This window comes from Mytilus californianus, unplaced genomic scaffold, assembly GCF_021869535.1.
Source record: "Mytilus californianus isolate M0D057914Y unplaced genomic scaffold, xbMytCali1.0.p SCAF_4, whole genome shotgun sequence".
In the NCBI taxonomy this organism is placed as follows: Eukaryota; Metazoa; Mollusca; class Bivalvia; order Mytilida; family Mytilidae; genus Mytilus; species Mytilus californianus.
This window is the reverse complement of record NW_026262690.1, coordinates 80,203,037-80,226,177: the sequence shown is the minus strand read 5'-3', so window position 1 is coordinate 80,226,177 and position 23,141 is coordinate 80,203,037. Positions and strand designations below refer to the sequence as shown.

At 31.3% G+C, this 23,141-nt stretch overlaps 1 protein-coding gene across 1 annotated transcript; it reads right to left on the bottom strand.

The window, feature by feature from the left end:
* Positions 1 to 559: 559 nt before the first annotated feature.
* On the bottom strand, positions 560 to 20,870 carry LOC127738614 (V-type proton ATPase subunit D-like). Its single transcript, XM_052249946.1, has 7 exons — positions 20,757 to 20,870; positions 17,028 to 17,145; positions 15,834 to 15,981; positions 15,066 to 15,110; positions 11,668 to 11,838; positions 6,071 to 6,149; positions 560 to 2,945 (listed from the first exon to the last, which is right to left on the bottom strand). The coding sequence occupies exons 1-7, from the start codon at positions 20,795 to 20,797 to the stop codon at positions 2,792 to 2,794; spliced, it is 756 nt and encodes a 251-aa protein (XP_052105906.1). The 5' UTR covers positions 20,798 to 20,870; the 3' UTR covers positions 560 to 2,791.
* Between the last annotated feature and the right edge of the window lie 2,271 nt (positions 20,871 to 23,141).

Genomic DNA, 23,141 nt, shown 5'->3' with positions numbered 1-23,141 from the left:
ATACAAAACAAAACAAGATTTTAAAGGACTTTCTAAATGACAAGAAGGTTTCCATAATTCCATGAAAAAAAGGTCATCTGTTACTGAACTCATACTCAATATATAGCTCATTATTATACACTCAAATCTCATATGTACAGGAATGATAGGGAAAAAAAAGAAAAACTGCTGGATTTTGGAAGGACAGGAGGATAGAAGGACTGACATGGGTAATACTATATTTCCTGTCCACTGAGTGGCAAAGCAATAAATATAAATGGGGAATGTGTCCATGGGACACAGGTGATGCCCCCGCTTGCATATCATATAAAGTTATAAAGGGATATAACTGAAGAACAGTAAAAGTGACACTACCCAAATTTGTACCTGATCTGACTTTTGTGATAATAAGTATTGTGTATAAGTTTCATAACATTTGGTTGAGGCAAACTTAAGTAAGAGAACGGAAACGAAAAATTCAGCAGACAGACGGACAGATGTACGGACGGACAAGGGTAAAACTTAATGCCCTCTCCGCTACTGCGGAGGCATAAAAATCATTAAATTACTAAATAACCGATCCGGGTGTTTCATTTTATTATATTTTTATATTATATTATATTATATATACAACATTTTTATTCAATAATAACTACTTTACAATCTTGAAACTTGAATATATAGATTAAATTTTAACACCATACGTGAGGTAAAATAATAGTCCACGGACACACTTGTTTTTGTGTGAGAATATTTTTCCAAGTCCTTTTCAAACATAGAAATACTTTGACTATAAATATTTAAGAAAATAAATATCCTAACTGTAGTAAAATCAATTACAAATGAACATTGAAAAATCGATGTAATTGTAGTGTAATTAATTACATTTAAAATCCATGTGATTGAAATGTAATTATTTACTTTGGCAGGTCTGTGACTCTGTATCCTATCGTATCAAAACTAAATGTTTTTTAGTTTGTCGCTTGTACAATTCATGTGTTTTGCAATGAAAGTTTAACAGTTTGAAGAAAATCCAAAAAATCCAGCAATTGTTATCGAGAAAAGCCTTTTGTATAAGCATTGAGATTTAAGAAAAATAATCATACCATACATACATACAAAAGACCACATAAACATCACCATATGACATTTAAATGTTGTAAATCTACTTCAATGGATACGTATTTGTACATATACAAGTCTAAATTGAAAACAACTTCAAACCCTATGATTGCATTGGATAAAAACTGCCATTTTTATATGTAAATGCATGCAAAACAAATTTCTTGGTACAGCACAAACAACATTTTCCAAAAGACCAAAAAAAGAAAAAGTATATTTTAACAAAACACATTTGACTAGCAGATTGAACAACGGATGTTCTTAAACTCTGCTGACTGCTATGGCTATTGCCAAATAAACAGATCACCAGATGTAGCAAAATGGATCTTAATTATTTATTTAATACCAAACAGAAAACAATAAAATTGCGGAAAAGATGGTATACCGCAAACATGAGGTGCAAAAATTAGTACACCATATATATATTTGACAACTAAATTGAATGCAAGATCAATTCATGTAATTTTTCAACATTCCTTATTTAAATATTAAAAGCACAATTCAAAATGCCATATTTTCAATATTTCAGTTTAGGTAATCTTTTTTCCTGTGTCTCATTTCATTTTACACCCAAAAGCCACTTGGTAAGGTCAGATATCTAATTTTGTGATAAATACAACGTCATTTGCATGAAAACATCATCTTATGGGTGATGTCACCACAAGGTTGGTTTTCATAAGGGTGTGGGGGCAAAACAGAAATGTGTGTTAGAATATTTCAACTGCATAGAAAATGTCACATGATGTGACTTTTTCAACCTCCAAGTTGAAACAACAACTATCCTGGAACTCTCCTATAATTGCAGTTTTTATCCTATCCTGTATTTCAAATAAATACAAATGAAAATAAATACATGAATTTCTAAATTTCAGGATTTTTCTATAACTTCAATAGCAAAATGCTGAAATTACTGTCTGGTATATTTCTCAATAATAACATACAAATAAAACCTCTTTAATTCTTGTTTAATAATACTGTCAACTAGCCTATGAAACATTATAACAAAACCTAATACAAAGGTTTTCAAACATAAATGTATTGAATCATTTTTCTTTACAAAAAAAAAAGATATTTAAATATTTTTGGAATGTTCTGATTATTACTGCATATTCCTGCATTTAGCTATTTTATTTTTTAAACTTTAAAAATCTGAAAACAACACAGGATGGAAATGAAATAAAACTAAAGATTTAACAACAAAAAATGCTATGAGTGATGCCATTACAAAAAGATGACATAAAATATCAACTTAAACTTGTGAATACTAATAAACCTTTTTCACCATCTGAAAATTTTGTTTTCCTCACTTAATTTCATTGTCATTTTATAGTAAGGCCACAGATTTTCAATTTAAAGTTCTTTGGATTTTGGAAAAATAGATCAGTTTGGAATTCAGACTCTTCTAAAAGTTGCAGTTCTAAAGTATGATATGACAAATTAATGAATTACAAAGTAGAAAAAAAATTTATGAATTACAAAGTAAATAAATCATCTATTCAAACTTTGAAAAAAAATATTTAGAGGGATTCAGAAACTTGTGACTCTGTGTGTGCATCTATTTATTTTTCAATAAAAACACACTCTAATCAAATCAATGAGGGGAAAATCCATAGAACTAAAAATTAAACTGATTTGGCCTACTTTCAGCTGATGACTGACATTTATAAATCTATTCAACAACAAGCTTTCATCAATCTGTAAACAGCAAGTCTTGGTCCATCCCTTCATTTAAGATATTTGGTGCTTCTTCAGTCTCAGGCTCTAATCCAGCAGCTTTTAGTTTTGCCTTTGCATCTTCAGCAATCTTCTTATTTTTCTTTTTCTTTTCTTGAATTTTCTTTAATCTGCACAATTCAAAAAAAAGAAACATAACAAGCATTCTGAGAGTATTGCATGGCAATACATAGTCCCCTACCGGTTAAAAATTCATTGTACTGGAACAATATACTTGATCTGTAACTTGTCATGATAAAACTATATACCAATTATCAAATCCATATCTTCAAGTGACGAAAAAAAGTGAGGAAAACTGATTATTTGAGTGAATTTTCTAAGTCCAAACATCATAACTCTGCACAAAATCATTAGACCGGAACAAAATTTGAACTTGATCTGTAACTTGTCATGATGAAACTATAAACCAATTATCAAATCAATATCTTCAAGCATGACGAAAAAAAGTGTGGAAAACTAATTATTTGAGTGAATTTTCTAAGTCCAAGGACCATAACTCTGTGCAAAATCATCAGACCGGAACAAAATTTGAACTTAGTCTGTAACTTGTTATGATAAAACTATATACCAATTATTAAATCAATATCTTCAAGCATGACGAAAAAAAAAGCGGTTAAATGATTTGCTGGACTGACGGATGGACAGACACAGACAGACAGACAGACAGACAGAGTGCAAACCTAAAGTCCCCTTCGGTAGGGGACTGAAAAGCACGCATATTTCTATAATTAAACTGTTGGAATAGAATAAGTTTAAAATATGTGTAAAATATGTCCCCCATGTTGAGTTATTTGTTTCCTTTAAGGAGTGATTGGTACATGGTTATATTTTATTCTATACAAAGTGTGATGCAAAAATTTACTTAAATACAGAGTTCTCGAAAAAGTGGTGATCCAAAGGTTTTGACCACCAAATTTTGCAAAAGACTGACACAATTTTGGTATTTTTTAAATCCTCCAACATATATTCCTTAAAAGATATGTTGATTATAGGTAATTCACCCTAAAATATTTGTGAATATATTTCACAGGTAATACTGTTAATTGAGATATTTTAGCTGTTGACTTATTTTTGGTTCATTTTGGCGCCTTAGAAGAAAGTGCTCAAACTAACAAACTAAAATAAAACATTTATCAGAACGATCATTGCAAGATTTAGATATTGATGAATAGAACATCAAGAGCAAAGATAATGATCAAACAATGAAATCATCCCTAAACTGTATACATTTAACTTAATAATTTTAAACAAGTGAACCAACGCCTGGTAAATCTTCTGTCAGTAGATTCCGTAAAGTGGATACCTCGGGTATGCAGGGTCGTTACGATAAAAACACAAAATGTAGAAGGTCCAGTAACAACAACACTTTAAGGAATGCTTCAGTAATTTATTGAGATCGACATGTTTCGGTGGCTAGGCCACCATCATCAGGATAGAAAACAATACATAAAATCATGCTGAGGTACAAAATCGGGTTGAGAAAATTAAAACGTCACAATGTTGCTATGGTGAGTAACATTTTAAATAGCAATTGAAAGAGAAAGTGAAAGTAAGTATATATGGAAGTAAACTATTAAAATAAAATAAAATAAAATAAAAATACAATGTTTTTGTTGTTAAAATGTTTGTTAAAATTATTCTGCCATCATGTGTTAGCACTCTTGCACAGTGGAACGAATTATACAATAAGTTATTGTCAGTTGTGTTCTGTGTAAACTTTGTGTTCAATTAACGTCTTTATTTCCAAATATAGACTACATTTTACTAGCAATTCTGTACCATTTCAACCTTAAAGTGTTGTTGTTACTGGACCTTCTACATTTAACTTAATAGAATGAGAAAACAACTGATTTATTTTTATATAATTAGTAGGGTGATGGACACACAAAATTTTGTAACAGTTTGACTCTTCCTATTAAAACCAGGTTTAATCCACCATTACTACATAAGGAAACGCCTGTACCAAGTCAGGAATATGACTGTTGTTTTCCTTTCGTTTTGATGTGTTTGAGCTTTTGATTTTGCCATTTGATAAGGGACTTTCCATTTTGAATTTTCCTTGGAGTTTGGTATTTTTGTTATTTTACTTGATTAACAGAATAAACAGATTATTGTAACAAAACTTTAATTAATAAAATGTAACTCCGATTGATCTACCCTAAGTTCCAATTTCAAATTATTGCAATTAAATTTAAAATGCTCTGATTTTTAGATTAATTCTTTCAAATTATTATCATAATGGTGCTTGTCTCTGATGCTTTTGTATTTTGTTCCATTTTTCCATTTTAGGAATCAAAACAATATTTATTTAATAGACTAAATTAAAATTTAAACTCATCGAAAAATAAATTTCAATATTTCTAAATTGAAATATGAGATTGATCCAAGTGACAAAATTTGACCCACCAAAACTAAACCACTGCTATTTTGGTGAAAACCGCCAAATAATCCCAAATTTAAAAATGCCCCAGGTCACCAGGTAACTTTTAAGCAAATAAAACATTTTAATAAAACACTTTTGTTCAATTTTAAGTAAATAAAACATTTTAATAAAACACTTTTGTTCAATTTTTAGCAAATAAAACATTTTAATAAAATACTTTTGTTCATTTTAAAAGGTCTGAGGTCCTTTTAAATGAGACCTCAGGTCGCAAGCATAACCCCTAAAGGTCGCAGGTCCTATTGACTATGTTTAAGCCACACATAAGTTGATGCTAGGAACGTTCTTGATATTGCTGTAAGGCATTAACTACTTAAATTAGTTGTAAAAGATCTTACTGCTCCTTTTTTAACAGTTCGTTTTTTTTTAAGTAAAGATGGGATTTGTACCAATTATAGGGTTTCTGCATACCGGGTATTTATATTTTAAAATATCAGCTAATGGTCACATTATGAAGCTTTTTTGTTGAATGAGCAAAAACTGTTTAAAAGGTTTCATATTGCATGTTTTGTGATGAAGAGCTGATATTTTACAATATCAATACGATGAAAATCTGATAATCAATTTATTTAATTGTATATTTCTGTGTTTTTCCGGATTTATCTGTGAGTAAATTGTGTAATCTTTAAATTTTTCAAATATTTTAACAACCCATCTTGTCCGGTTTAGAACCAGTTGGCAAAGGGAAGTAAATTGTTTTAAAACTGTGTTATAACAGAATCAAATGGCCAATTTTAAAAAAGATAATTAATTCATTGCAGGATTACCTGATTTGTTTCTTTGTAATTTACTTACCTAAAGAACTCTTCTCTTTCTCTCTCATCTAATTCACTTATTATATAAGATAAGGTATTTTCTATTCTTGGTATAATAACTGAAGAAAGAGAAGCAAAATAATCATTATCAAACTCACCTATACATATTAGATATAAATGGCTAATATTTCTGAACATGCTTTACATTATTAGCTAGCTGAAGATAAACAAAAATCTATTAAACAATATAAATGAAGAATATGTTGTTTGAAGGTCAAGACAGAAATTATCCAAAGTATCTCAGCAAGTTTAACAGAAAAGGCTATAATTCTCCAAATGATTTCTATCAGAACCTTATAAATTGCTGTCATTCTGTTTATCAGTCACAAAATAATAAATCTGACACTTTTTCAATTGAGTGATTTTCCGTTTACACTGGTGATTTAAAAAATTAAATTTTTTTTGTTTATTCAGTTTTTTTTTATTGAAAGGGAGTTAACTCCATATCATTACCATTTCCAATTTAGAAGAATACCTTATACATGCATGACCTTAACTTATCTTTTGGTTATAAGTGTCATTAGTTTGCTGACTCATTTACATATATGTGTACCCTATAACCTCCCTTTATTCATATTATAATTTTTTATTGTATTACAATTTTTAAATAAAATGCTTCGCTGAGCGCAGCCTGATACGATGGCAGAGGTAGAACCCTGAACAGTTTGGGCAAATTTGGACACAATATTCAAGCTTGATACTGTCTGAATTTGGATTGTGATCAAATTTTTGACATATTATAGGTTTCTGACACAAAATAAATGTCGTCATGGATTTTATAAATCCATTGCGCAATACTGAGCACTTGAAGATTTCTTCTTGAAACTTTTCAAAAATTCGAAATTTTAAAAATTTTGAAAAAAAATATGAATCCCTTAAAAAAATTGGGAAAAAAATCCCCCCCCCCCCCCCCAACTTTTTGAAACCCCCCTTGGAGCAATAACCCCAAAACTCAATCCCAGCCTTTCCTTTGTAGTATGGAACCTTGTAGTACAATTTCAAAGAGATCCATACACTTACACACAAGTTATTGTCTGGAAACTAGTAAAATGCTTGCATATCATATAGTTATAAAGGGACATAACTGAAGAACGGTAAAAGTGACGCTACCCAAATTTGAACTTGATCTGAGTTTTGTGGTAATAAGTATTGTGTGTAGAGAACAGAAACAAACACGCATAACTCTAGAACGGTTGTGTATAAGTTTTATAACATTTGGTTGGGACAAACTAAAGTTAGAGAACAGAAACGAAAAATTCAGCAATATTTATGTTTATAAAGGGACATAACTCAAGAATGGTAAAAGTGTCGCCACCAAATTTTGTACTTAATCTGTATTATGTAGTAATAAGCATTGTGTATAAGTTTCATAACATTTGGTTAAGGCAATCTAAAGTTAGAAAACAGAAACAAAAACTTTGTATCTGATCTTAGTTTTGTGGTAATGAATATTGTGTATAGGTTTCATAATGTTTGGTTGGGGCAAACTTAAGTTACAGAATGAAAACTAAAAATTTTGCAATCTTTCTATTTATAAAGCGGCATAACTCAATAATGGTTAAAGTGAGACTACCCAAATTCAACTTGATCTGTGTTTTATCAGTGGAAGTCAAAATTAAACATTGCATTATATAAGGCATTGATTGTAGTTGATTCAACTATAATCATGGACAAAGGAAGATAACTCCAATTTTAAAAATTACTTGATATTTAGAAGAAAATAAAAATTTTGCAATTTTTCCATTAATAAAGGGGCATAACTCTAGGATGGTCTAAGTAACGCCACTAAAATTCAAACTTGATCTGTGTTTTGTGGTTATAAGCATTGTGTATAAGTTTCATAATATTTGGTTGAGGCAAACTTAAGTTAGAGAACGGAAACTAAAAATTTTGCAATTTTTCCATTTATAAAGGGGCATAAATCTAGAATGGTAAAAGTGAAGCCACCAAAATTCAATCTTGATCAGTGTTTTGTGGTAATACGCATTGTGTATAAGTTTCATAACATTTGGTTGAGGCAAACTTAAGTTAGAGAACGGAAACTAAAATTTTGCAATTTTTCCATTTATAAAGGGGCATAACTCTAGAACAGTTAAAGTGACGCCACCAAAATTTGAACTTGATCTGTGTTTTGTGGTAATTAGCATTGTGTATAAGTTTCATAACATTTGGTTGAGGCAAACTCAAGTTAGAGAAGGGAAACCAATTTTGGGACGTACGGACCGACGTACATACGTACAGACGGACAAGGGTAAAACTAACATAATAATTTCATAGAGATCCAATCACTTAAACTTAAGTTATTGTCCGGAAACCAATGTGTCTTCGGACGACGACACAGACGACGATTACGATGTAGACGATGCAGACGAAGACATCATACGATCCCAAAAAATTTTTTGCGGCCGTATAAAAATTCACCAGATAGACCAACCATCAATTCGAAAATTCAAAATAATGGTGTTTTGGTTGATGTGAAAGCATGAAAAAACAAAATTTAAGTATCAATCAGCAGCTATTTTGCTTCAAATGTATAAGAAAAACTAGTACCAACTAAGTAAAACAGTAAATAGGATGCACAATTTTGGTTCTCTATTTTTTAAAGAATATTCAAAATAGGTCTTGAAATATGTGAAACCATACAAGTTTTGATTAGACAGTCTTTTGCAATGTGTATGATTTTTTAAAATTTTTAACATCAACCATGTTTTTCCAATTTCCAGCATTTTTTTAAATAGAATAACTCACTAACTCCATCAAAATATGATTCAGGATAAAATAGGTATTTTATTTCAAATTCAGAAGTAAAACTCTTTTGTTGGATTTAGGCATCTTCTTTTTTATCATTAAAACGTCATCTAAAAAATAATAAAATGCTTCGCTGGGGCGCAGCTTGATACGACCGCAGAGGTCGAACCCTGAACAGTTGGGGCAAGTATGGACACAAAATTCAAGCTTGATACAGCTATGACTTTGGATTGTCATTAAATATTTGACACAGCATAGGTTTCTGACACAGGATGAATGTGGTGTAAGAACTGGAAAAAATTTAATTTACCTATTATGGTGGAATATCCATAAACTAAATTGTTTGTTAATTTCAATATATCAAAGAATATGTAGAATTCAATGTTTGATGTAATGTAATAAAGTTGAAATTTGGACCGTTTTTGTTCAATGTGGACCAATTTGGTAACATGTATAAATAATCAAAAATCTAAATACATGGGAGCCCATTTAAATACATCATAAAGGTATTAAAATAGAAAGTGACATCATAGTCATGGCTAAAAATAAACAAAAATCCTTAATCAGCAACATTTAAAGTAATATCTAAAAATAAAATTCCTTTGTAACCATAAAAGCCCATTTAAATACATCATAAAGATATTAAAATAGAAAATGACATCATAGTCATGGCTAAACATAGCAAAAAACCCTTAATCAGCATCATTTAACAGTAATATCTAAAAATGGAAATTACATCATAAAGGTATTAAAATAGAAAATGACATCATAGTCATGGCTAAAAATAAACAAAATCCTTAATCAGCATCAGCAACATTTTATAGTAATATCTAAAAATAAAATTCCTTTGTAACCATAAAAGCCCATTTAAATACATCATAACAGATATTAAAATAGAAAATGACATCATAGTCATGGCTAAACATAGTAAAAAACTTAATCAGCATCATTTAACAGTAATATCTAAAAATAAAAATTTCTTTGCAACCATAAAAGTAAAATAGAAAATGACATCATAATCATAGCTAAAAATAAACAAAAATTTTTTTTATTGGCAAATTTTAAATGGAGTTTATTATACTAAAACAATAAATTTGCAACCATAAACATGATAAAACCCCATTTAAACACATCATAAAAGTATTAAATAATTCAACTACATCATAAGGCTATAAAAATAGAAAATGACTTCATAGTCAAGGCTAAAGGTAAACAAAAAACCTTCATCAGCAAAATTTTATATTGGCAAATTTCCAATGAAGTTTATTACACTAAAATTGTTGGCAAATTTCCAATGCATTTATTAACAATAAAGTTATTGGCAAATTTCCAATTTACATAATTTAAAAGCAGTGTAGATGAGATATTTAAATGAGTTTGAATTACCAACCTTACACTGCTTTTAAATAATGTTCTTTACTCAATTATTTGTCTATTAAAATGGAAACCCTTGTTTTTTAAACTTTTTTCCCCTTATTCCTTAAACATTAGAGCCATAACCACCCCCCCCCCCCCCCCCCCCCAAAGCCAATTATTACTTTCCAATGTAACCTAAATTTCCAATATACATAATTTTAAATTTCAATTCCTCATGATATATAACCGTATCATTATTATTTTCTTTCATATATAAATCTGAAACAACCATCTTTAAATGGAAAATTTTAAAGAAAAAAAAAGGAAAAAAAAAAATCCTACCCCCCACACATTTTTTCAACCCCCTTTTGATTCATCATCCCCCACCTCAATCACAACCTTCAATTTGTGGTATGGTACATTGCAATACAATTTCACAGAGATCCATACACTTGAACACAAGTTTTTGTTGCAAACTAAAAAAATCCTTATTTTCGACCAATATTTGGCCCCTTATTCATAAATGTTTGAGCAATTAACCCCAAAACTCAATTCCTACTTTCTCTTCGTGATAAAAAATAACTAACTTAAAATGTAAATTTTAAACAAAAAAAAAAGGAAAAAAAAAATTACCCCTTTTTTGACCCCCGCCCCCCTTATGATTCATCACCCCCACCCCCCTTTCCCCCCAAACCAAGCTCAATAACAGCCTTGCCTTTGTGGTATGGTACCTTGTAATACAATTTTAGAGAGATCCATACACTTGAACACAAGTTATTGTCTAGAAACTAAAAAATGCTTATTTTAAACCCCTTTTTAGGCCCCTTATTACTAAACGTTTTGGGCAATTACCACAACACTCAATTCCAGCTTTCCCTTTGTGAAATGGAACCTTGTAGTAAAATTTCAGAAAGATCCATACACTTACACACAAGTTATTGTCATGAAACTAGAAAAATGCTTGTTTTTTGCCCCCTTTTGGCCCCTTATTCCTAAAATTTTGAGGCAATTAACCCCAAAATCAATCCCAGCATTGACCCTTTGTGATATGGAATCTTGTGGTACAATGTCAAAGAGATCCATATGCTAACACACAAGTTATGTCTGGAAGTTACAAAAATGCTTATTTTCGGCCCCTTTTTGGCCCCTAATTCCTTAACTGTTGGTACCATAACCCCCAAAATCAATCCCCACCTTCCTATTGTGGTATTGAACCTTATGGTAAAATTTCATAGAGATCCATTCACTTAAACTAAAGTTAGAGTGCGAAAACCATTGTGCATTCGGACGACGACGCCGGACGACGACGACGACGACGATGACGACGACGCCAACGTCATACCAATATACGACCTCAAATTTTTTTGCGGTCGTATAAAAAAAGTGATGGAAAATCCAAAGAACTAAACATTACATAAGATTGGCTTTTTACACCACAAGTATCTAAATGGCACTCTGCATGTGTAAACTTACCATGTTCAATAGCATTAACTCTTCTATTCGTTAATTTTATGACTTCATCTAATGTGACAAAGGAAGTCTGCAGAGATGCCAGCTCTACCAATAACTGTATTGCTTTAGCATAGTTCTTTTTTAATTTATCTATTTGTTGCCCTCCTCTTGATAAACCAGTTAATTCATAACCTGCAAAGAAAAAGAGACACATTGAAAACATGCAATAACTGTGAGCCCTCAACACATTTTATACTTGTTACCTATATTCAACTATTTCTTTGAAAATTTTAAACCAATATTCAATCTCAAATATACTAAAGAAATGCCTTGGTGGTCTAATGGTAGTGTGCTTGCCTTAGAGTAGGAGTAAAGCCAAAGAATTCAAATAAAAGAACAGAGTTCCAATGTCCCCCGTGTTGCACATATTTAACCTGTTCTGTCCAAGGACAATAACTAAAAAAAACCTTTTTTTGTTCCTTAAAACTTTTTTAAAATTATCTTTAATACTAGAGAGTTGAAGACTTCAGAGCAATTTCCAATATTTTTAAAATTTCCAAGGGAAACTCATTAAAATTATTTGATCTGCAATTATTTTTGAAATTGTCCAAGACATTGCTTTTATTTACCTTTGATATATCAATTTGATAAAAATCAGGCAAAAATTGCACATGCCAGAGCACTTACAGTGCAAATTTCCAAATAATTTATATTTCTCTTTTAAAAATAGTTGATTAGCACTGATTTTCAAACTTGTCTGAGACATTGCTGATATAAACCTACGATCAAAGTTTCATAAAATTTTGGCAATAATTGTACACATGAGAACACTTAATGATACAATTTTCCATATAATCAATATTTCCAAGTAGCATAACTCTTTTAATAAACTGCTACGCTGAGCGCAGCTGGATACGCCTGCAGAGGTCCAACCCTGGACAGTTGGGGCAAAAATGGACACAATATTCAAGCTTGATACAGGTCTGAATTTGGATTGTATCAAATATTTGACATATTATAGGTTTCTGAATAAATGTAGTCAAAGAACTTGAAATTGGTTATATGAATTGAATTTATATTCAATTAAAGATTTCTTGCTGTTGTGCAATACACTGTGCTGTTGCGCAATACTTAGTAAATCTGTTGTCAGACTATAAACAATTAAAGTTCAATTAATTCTCAAAGTCATATTAGAAATTTATGAAAATGTAAAGGGAGCTTACATCAATAGATATAAACAATTCACCAAAGTTTCATGAGAATTGCTGACAGCATTTTTGAGTTATTGTCCGAAAACTGGAAAATCCCCCCTTTTTAAATGAATAAAACCCCATAACTCAGAAATGTAAAATGTAAAATTTATAAAATTCTAAACGGAGCTTACATCAATAGATATAAACAATTCACCAAAGTTTCATAAGAACTGCTGAAAGCATTTTTGATTTTTTGTCCAAAAACTGGAAACTCACCCTTTTTTTATGAATAAAACCCTGTAACTCGGAAACGTAAAATCTAAAATATATAAAAATCGAAAGGGAGCTCATGTCAATAGATATAAACAATTCACCACAATTTCTTGCAAGTTGGTGAAAGCATTCTTGAGTTATTGTCCAAAAACTGGAAAATCTCCCTTTTTTTAATGAATAAAACCCCATAACTCGAAAACGTAAAATCTAAAATTCATAAAAAACGAAAGGGAGCTCATGTCAATAGATATAAACAATTCACCAAAGTTTTATGCAAATTGTTTAAAGCGTTTTTGAGTTAATGTCCGACATTTTGACAACAGACTGACAGACGGACAACGGTATACCATAATACGTCCCGTAAACGGGCGTATAAAAATAGTTGATCGACAATGATTTTCGAAATTCGTTGGAGACATTGATGATATAAACCTAGGATATAAATTTTCCAAATAATAAATATTTCCAAGGGGCATAACTCTTTTAAAAATAATTGATCAGCACTTATTTTTGAACTCGTCCAAGACATTGCTGATTTAAACTTATGATATAAGTTTCATAAAAATCTGGCAAGAATTTTACACATGAGAACATTAACAATGCAATTTTCCATATAATTAATGTTTCCATATAATTAATGTTTTCTATGTCCCCCGCAACACATTGCGCAGGGGACAATAAGTATAATGCTTCTTAATTAAACATGCAGCATTTAAGGCCAAATATAAAATTTCAAATGTTTGATGTTGCCTACCTACCCATCTAAAAACATGAAAAAATCGTTTCAATTTTTTTTTTTCAACGATTTTTTTATGCTCTTACGTCGTTTTCTTGTCTTAAACATGTAACTTATGTTGTTGGCCCCCAAAAAAATAAAATCCCTACCTACCTATCCAACCCTACAAGGCATGGGTAGGCAACATCAAACAAGGAATTTGTTAAGGGTGGCCTAGAAGTAAGAACAAAGACAATTTGGCACATAGTCAGTTTAGAGTTTATGTACTTTACTTGCAGTGTATTTAATTTTGTGGTGGTATGTTTATTTTCTTAAATACAGTGGAGAAAATGTCCTTGTAAAACAATTGATCTAACATCACAAGAATTTATAACTGTACATGAATGTTTATCTGACACAACTTCCATTAAACTGAGAAGCCATTAAAACAACACCAGTAAATTGTCAATATAAACAAGAAAACAACCCAAAACGAAAAATTGTAACAAGTAATGACACAAGCCAGGCAAACATATGACACCTTTATTTTGTAACTTACAACCATATCATAAAATTCCTCTATTTAAGAGACCACTTTTTTGATGATTCAGTTATCTTTGTTATTTTGTAAGCAGTAATACTGGTCTATTTCATATTGTATTTCAGAGAATTTAAGGATGTTTTTGGAAATACCACAATATATTTACATATTGTATGTCAAAGAATTTAAGAATGTTTTTGGAAATACCACAAAATTAAATATATATATTGAAGTTTTTTAAAGGTGTAATACCACTAAATCATAGTACGTCACATCTGGCTTCATACAAAAAAGGGTAGAAAAAAATATTCCCTTGAATTTGACAGTTGTAGGAAATAAACCCTGCATTTCATTGCAGAAAAAAATTTCTGAGTCATCAACATGTATCTTGGGTGTTTCAAAGTATCATTCTTTTTTTATTTGCTGTTTCTATAAAATATTTTGGAATCTTCAGGTGACATGGTTACTAAAGCTTGTTAACAGGGAAAAAAAAGGGGGAACATTTGATTAGTTTACTTCCAGTGATGGTTATTATCTTATATGCAATGAAATGTTATGTGGAATTTTCACTGTAGTACTGGACATGTATTTCTTTATTTGAAACAAAGATAAATTCTGCACAATTTTTTGAAAAATGCCAATTTAACAAAGACTAATAGGGGAAAATCAATGGTGGTATTACTCCTTAAATACTTACTATCTGAGCCATCTTGGTAGCTTTCAAATATTGGTAACATAACACCTGTAATGAGATAAATATTAATATTAAGTTGTATTCTTATACAATATGGGCAGTGAGGCCGATCTTATATCTTAGCAATTTAAAACTGTGATTCATTAGCTTATGAATCTGGTGATGGATGTTACCAGTGGAGCATGTGTTTAAAGTGCATACTCGTCTGAAGTATATAATTGAGTGTGCTTCATTTTTTATATTGAATATGTACATAATTTTATCAAAGAATGTCTCTTCTCAATTGTTGATGTGTGCCTCTACTGGCAGTATATATAAGATTAAGTTACTGCTCATCATAATACATTGTAACGGACATTCTGGATTAGAAACTAATAGGAAGATATAATAAGCCTATCAAAACTAAAGTAAGGTGATCTAAGGAGATCACATAAATACCTCAACCCCCAAAACCCTGTTCATCAAAAATAAATACTAAGTCTAATGAGCCTCCTCGTGGGGTTTTTGATTATGTGATTACTTGGCCGTTTTTATAGTGATTATTTGATTACCAGACCAAATATTTCATATTATTTGATTATTTGATAATCTACGACTGTATTTTTGATTATTTGATTATCTTGTTTAAAACAATAATTAATGATTATGTGATTATATTGGCAAAAAATTTGTGATTATGTGATTACTTGGACACCCCCATGAGGGGCCTCTCTAATGTATCTTCATTTTTTAAAGCATACAGTGAGTGAAATAACAGTCATATCAAAGTACCTGCTACATTATCCTTTTTTGTTCTAACTTTCATCTGAGCTTTATTGACATTCTGTAATACATTATGGTTGAAATCACCAGTAGTGAATTTAGCTTCCGCCAGAGAAAAGGAGGCTTCTTTCATCACATCTCCCATTAAAACTTTTGTCTGAAAATAAAAAAAGTCAATGAAAATCCAAGGAATGTGGTTGATTCATGTTTAATCAGATAACAATTTTAATTGTGTGTCAGGAATTACAGAAAGAGGTATGCAAATGAATAATCTCTTGGAGTTATAAATGATATTTTACATCCAACTAGATTATTTTCCCTTGTTCTATGATTATTATTGTTTTGCTTGTACCTTTGTTAATATCTATAACACCATAATGATAAAATTTTAAACCTGTGTGGAATTTTATTGTACACTCTACTATGTACTGTTTTGAGATCTAAAAAAAACTTGTTTAACCCTGCCATATATCATATTCATGTGCCTTACCAAATTCAGGAACCTTGACAGTCAGTATGTGGTTGTCTTTTGTTATTTCAGGAATTTGGTACAAAAGACAGATTTTTATAATTTAAGTCTATGATTAACTATTTCACATCTACAATGTATTATAGACTCAAGGTAAATTAGAGCTTAAAATGTGATATGTCAGATACCTGTTGAAGACTATATGTTGACCTGTAGATGTCTTATGGCTTATTTGTCATTGGATTGCTGTCTTACTGACTAAACCCCATATGTCCTTTAACTTATTTTAAACAATAACTCACCATTGAACACTTATAAACCAAAAATTAGATCAGTATCTATATGCTTAACAAAAAAAGTTTGGACAACTGTTGGATTTCAGAATGCTGGCAGGAATTACAAAAGGATGGATATGGTTAACACATAAAAAAGTGAACTACATGTATTACAATTCACCGTGCAAACATTTGAGCTCATACTGGCCATTTCAATTCATCAATTTTACAGATATTTCATCATTCAAAATGTAATTTGTGGTATATCAGTCAAACTGAAAGCTGCTTAATTTCCATGAAAGCTTTCCAGGAAATGCCATAAATTATATTCTGATTCAAAAATGAATTTAAAATCCTTGTTAAGTAAACTGACACTCAATAATTTATTATGCTAAACCTGTAAATATAGTTTATTTACTTTATCCTCTATCAAATCAATGGCCATGTTTGTATTCATACCTCTATAATTTTCTTTAAAATCATTCTAAATCTGAGTGTTAATGCATCAGCCTTTTTCTTTAATAAGCTATGACCTTTTTGTGCACCCTTCAATCTAACTTTCATCATGGCCATGGCCCTGAAATAAAACATTGTAAAATATAATCACTACCAGAATATGACTATAAATATTGATTTTATCTAAACATAAAAATATTTCAATAATAAACTGTTAACACAGAGATATGTCTCGCCTTTTTGTTATTTTGATAGTAAAATGCAAATGTTGAAATTAAAATAGCAATATTTTAACATGTAAGTTATGTAAAATATTCAAGGTCAATCGACCATGACTGAGGGGACAGGCCAAATAATCTCCATGGAAATGAGATGTGCCAATGTTAATACAACTGCATACCAAATATCATTGATCTACCACTAGTGGTTCCCCTTAAACTGACCTAATCACAAACTAATACATTGTTGACGATGCTGACGCCACCAACGCCGATGCCGAAAACAGCATACCTATGTCTCACTTTTTTACTCTGTCAAGGCAAGACAAAAACTAAGCAGCAACTTAAGAATGATAAAAGCAGTTGTTTTTCATGTGACCCAAAATGAAATCAGCATATCAATAAATACTTACAAGTATAAATGCAGTATATATTCTAATTCAAGGAGTCATAAGTTGATAACTGTGTTAACATTTTAAAGTAAGCTTACATGTAGCTACCTAGGCAGTAAATTTATAGAAGAAAGTCAACACCAATTAAAACTTAGGAATTGAAATGTATGTTTTTTATATTCCATTTGTCATTAATTCTAAAATTATTATCTGAATTAAAGTACCAAAGCATCTATTTCAAACAACTCTAACATGTACAAAATGTATATTATTGCCATTCTTATTACGTCACTTTTTGTGGCGTTGATACATTCATGTGACACATAGTTTATAATTGGTTTGTGGTGTCCTGGTGTGCTGTCGTGGATTCATGGGAGGTGTTCGTTGCTATTCTGTGGTTTACATGTTGTAATGTAATATTACATTATTTATTTATGTGTTTCTCTGTCCTGAGTGTTCTTGCGTTTATTTGTACTGTATTCCTGTCATGTAATGTTGTTATTTTTGCGGTATTTTTAAAATTGCCATATAAGAGAGAAGTTTGGCTAGCCATAAAACCAGGTTCAACCCACCATTTTAAGAAATGTCCTGTACCAAGTCAGGAATATGGCAGTTGTTATCAAATAGTCTGTTTCTATGTATGTTGACATTTGTTTTGGTTGCAGTTCAGTGTTTCTGTTGTTCAGTTGTTTTCCTCTTATAGTTGATGTGTTTCCCTTGGTTTTGGTTTGTGACCCGGATTTGTTTTGCTTAATCGATTTATGACTATTGAACAGCTATATTCTACTGTTGCCATTATTTATTAAGCAGTCGTCAAAGACAAATTCCATTTGTTAAATAAGGGAAAATTATCATTTGTGAAGTTTTATCAGTCAGTTTGAAAATACCTCTAAAATCTTTTCAAGCATTATTTATCTAGGAACTCACTATTTGAGAGTTTTTATTACAAATTCATAATTTCCATATTCTATTTTAGTGGTATGTTTCTTGCCAACACAGTGTTACAACATATAGAAATTGACACTGAACGAGGTTGACACTGAGGGTTGGTTGAGAACAAAACTTAATGACAAAACAGATAATTTCTGCTTTCTAATTGGGAACTTTCCATTTCTAGGCAGAAAAATACCAGGATATGGATCTTCTTTATCTAACAGTTGATTAGATATTTGAGAGCTGGTGTTTCCTATCAATAATTCCTTGATAGAAGGTTACTCTTATAAGGAAGCTAATGAACCAAGAATTCCAAATGGTAAAGTTGAAGTCATCCCTTCTGATTCTGAAGCTTTACTGCTGGTTGACTGTAATCATGAGTTTGAATGATCTATATGGAATATTTGTGTCACAGATGACCGCCAATATGTTCTAATTGTTTTAATAATTTTCAAGTCCTTTTCTTTTCCTTGTGCCATCACCAAATTAGCTTGTGACATCACCAAATGAGACGTAATACTGAAATTGTACTTACTATGATCAACACCACAGGTGCTTCATGTCCAGCAGAACATATATGCTTACTCCTCTAGAGGCTCTGATTTTAACATTGGTATATGGTGGGGTAAGTCTTTATTCTTTTATGCAATGTTTAGTACACTGTTGATTTTTTTAGTTTCTTGCTAGATGGCTTTTTTATTCACACACCAACTATTGAGTTTTTATTCCCCTTTTGGTATCTTTTGCCTCTTTTTTTTTTTTTTTCGTAATAAGAGACAACAGAAACTCTTAACCTGGTACATTTTCATATTAAAAACATTTTGCATGATAAGTATGTATGTAGGCAAGTGTACAAAAAATCAAATTAGGGGTCAATGCTTACATTTTTTTTTTAAATGCAAGGGCTAACTTGATGCTTTTTATACTGTCACAGTGCATGTTGTAAACACTTTTAATTTTAGTTTAATTTATATCATGTATCAAACATTAATCAATCTTGATGATTCCTTTTAAGAGGATGCAATGCAATGAAAAATGAGTCATGAAATAAAAAGAAAAGAAAAGATTTTATTATATTTAAACAATGCAATGCTCCTGATGTTTGGGTATTTTAACTGTTCAGTTGCCATTCTTCTTCTAAAGTTCTTCCAGTAAGCAGACATCTTCAACTGCCTGACTATCCTGCCACATTTTCAAAGTGTGAACATGAATAATTTTTGAAATTCAATAAACAAAAACTTGGTGCAAGTAAAAACATGTCAAATGACTGATCAGAGCCTTGAAAGATTCAGGATGCTTGGCAGAGACAGTACAGGTAGGCACAGCGTTCCACACTTTGATTGTTCTAGGATATAACTACTCCTTCTGTACAGTTGTTTTTCGTTACTATTTCTGGAAGGGCATTCATTTGTTATTATGGTATGGGTCCCATGCTGAGCTGGCATATTCCACTGAAGGTCTGACAAGGGACATGTACGCTTTTTCCTTGAAAGACTTGTTGGAGATGTTAACCTGGTGATAAGTCTAATTTGGAAGGTCACATTCGAGGAAAAAGGGATGGGATTGTAGTTACGACAATTTGAACATATATCCATTGTCATCTGTGAAACAGATATTCCATAACGGTCAATCATGTCAACCAACTCATGATGGCATCAGTAAAATTTACAAAGGGATGATTTCAACTTCATCACTTGGAACTCTTGGTTTAAAATCTTCCTTGTGAATCATTATTTAAAACAGCTTGGTATCCTTTCTTTCCTGTAGGGAAAGTCCATTCCAGATGTTCCAGCATGTTACTGATGAAGCGTTGTGATGTTTGTAAGTAACATACCTTACTGTCCTTCTTTGAACCAATGATATATATATAGTCTTACTACATTAATCCGTATTTCAAATTTTGAACCATCTGCAATTTGTGGATGTCATTTATACATCATGTACATAGTTGGTATGGGTCCCATGCTGAGCTGGCATATATCACTGAAGGTCTGACAAGGGACATGTATGCTTTTTTCTTGAAAGAATTGTTAGAGATGTTAACATTCCTTTTAAGAAACTTGTTTAGCTTTGGAGCAGATGGCATAAAAATTTATGAAAATTATATGATAAGACTGAATATATATACGTTTTGCTGTCGTAAGATGGTAAGATAAGAAGATCTATAAATTGCACGAGACTCAACTTACATTCTTGAGGGGAAAACGTTAAGCCTGTCTTTTCCTGACATCTTGATCTGTTAATTTCGACGAGAAAATAAATTTCAGACGAAATCAATGAATGTCAAGAAATCTCCACAAAAATTATGCCGGAACAGATACGAGTCGTTTCAGGAAAAAATATTTGTCGAATATTAGTTTCCCAAATGGAAACGGCTGTATAAGAAATCATTGGAAAATACTGCTGCTTAATTATTATTGTTTCAACTTCTTTGTTCTGAACTAAAAAAACTTTATTTTCATGTATTCAGATATATTAGATTGAATAACATTTTCTGATTGGAATACGGATCATTGGCTAGTCACATGATTTAGCATACTCAATAAACTGTATCCTTGTTAGATTTATTCGTTATACACTTCATACTGGTGTCCAGTGGAAAATCAGAAATAAAAATGAGAGCAAAAAAAAAAATCTGATTTGCAGACATTAAAATGTTAATATTTTAACGAATATTTTAAAAAAAAACACATTAAAACACAAAAATTCCTTATAGAAAATGGGGTCAATTCCACAAGCACCTGTGTATTTGCATAGAAAAAATAGAAGATGAAATCCGAGAAACTCAAAAATTTGTTGAAAAAAATACAAGAATTCCGTTTATTAATCTTGACTGAAAAAGTGCAGATTGAAAGTTTACGGTGAAAAAAGTCAGCATGGGTATTTAAACAAGGATTCTTAAAATCTTAATATGAAGTAACAGAAAAAAATATTGGAAAATAAATACTAATAAGTAAATACCAGAGACATATAATATGTCTCTGTAAATACTAACTTGCATAAATAAATTAACAATAATTGTTTAATGTACCTATACATGTAAACTTGAATCATGAAACATTTAATGTTAACTGGAATCTGTTGGTCCCAGATTTCACTAAATTATACTGTGTATTTGGCAAGAAACAAACCGCGCTTAAATTACCACACTGATATCCTGAGAGAAATGAATAGTTGCAAGTCAGTGTTAATTGTCAGGTCCCAAAACGAGCTTTTTTGACCTATACCATTACAATATGAAAAAAAGTAGATGTGCTCATGAAACAACTATCCACAAGGGATCAGACCAAAGAACGATAAAAAGAGATTAAAAATAGAAAAGACCATCATGTCTCAATAATTTTGTCTATGCCTATATTCAGTACTAATGCGGCGTTTTTTATTGGTCCCTCGGCCTTTATTCTCGCCTGCTTAGTCCAATAAAATGGAGAATTGAAATGGGGATCGATGTGTCAAAGAGACAACAACCCGACCATAGAACAGACAACAGCAGAAGGTCACCAACAGGTCTTCAACGCAGCGAGAAATTCCCGCACCCGGAGGCGTCCTTCAGCTGGCCCCTAAACAAATATATATACTAGTTCAGTGATAATGAACGCCATACTAAACTCCAAATTGTACACAAGAAACTAAAATTAAAAATAATACAAGACTGACAAAGGCTAGAGGCTCCTGACTTGGGACAGGCGCAAAAATGCGGCGGGGTTAAACATGTTTATGAGATCTCAACCCTCCCCTATACCTCTAGCCAATGTAGAAAAGTAAACGTATAACAATACGCACATTAAAATTCAGTTCAAGAGAAGTCCGAGTCTGATGTCAGAAGATGTAAGTCTTGCTTTGTACAGTTTAGTATAATTCAGAAAGTGTATATGACATTCCAACAAAAGTCTAGAAGCGTGTCTCGAATATCCAAATCTCCCTTATATTATTTTTACACACCATTGCAGTATGATTGTCTCTCGGACCGTTAAAATTAGGTTTCTGCTTCTAGTTTATTAAAATACTTGATTACATAAGTTTTACATCTGCAATTCGAGTGTGAGACATTTCTAAGGACGCATAAATCTTGACGATAATTTTTACTTCTGTAGACTCTCACGACTGTCTCCGCCTTTTAGCTGCCGTAAATTCATTTGACAACTCCACATACATCGTTTAATAATGTTTGCTTGGCAAAAAGCTGTACCAACTGTGCCCCTCTTCTCATGCACTCATTTGTTTCTTATTACATACGAGGTAGATTTCACACAGGGGCTCTCAACAAGAATGAAAAGAAGCTAGCATTGTAGTTTGATTTAAGGTTCCGCTATAGATGATGTTCTGTCATTGCCCGAATACTTCACAGTTTGGTGATTATGTTGATCTTTCATCTATCCCATTGAACTGGAAATTTAGCAATCCAACTAAAATATATAGATCTCAGATTTCGTTATGAGCACGAGAGTTAAGATGGATCTGAATTTTAATCAGATTAGAAATTAAGGATACTACTGATACAGTAACAAATTCGTTATACGATTCGCTACTGACCTCTACGGATCCATGATGAAGCGCTGCTGCTTTCAAGGAAG

What these genes read in the sequence shown, in the direction of transcription:
- LOC127738614 (XM_052249946.1), bottom strand. Translation starts at nt 20,797, where the DNA reads ATGTCAGGAAAAGACAGGCTTAACGTTTTCCCCTCAAGAAT. An exon ending in AACGTTTTCCCCTCAAGAAT is followed by an intron (nt 17,146 to 20,756) that starts GTAAGTTGAGTC and finishes GTTTTATTTCAG; the next exon opens with GGCCATGGCCATGATGAAAG. An exon ending in CTACCAAGATGGCTCAGATA is followed by an intron (nt 11,839 to 15,065) that starts GTAAGTATTTAA and finishes TTTTCTTTGCAG; the next exon opens with GTTATGAATTAACTGGTTTA.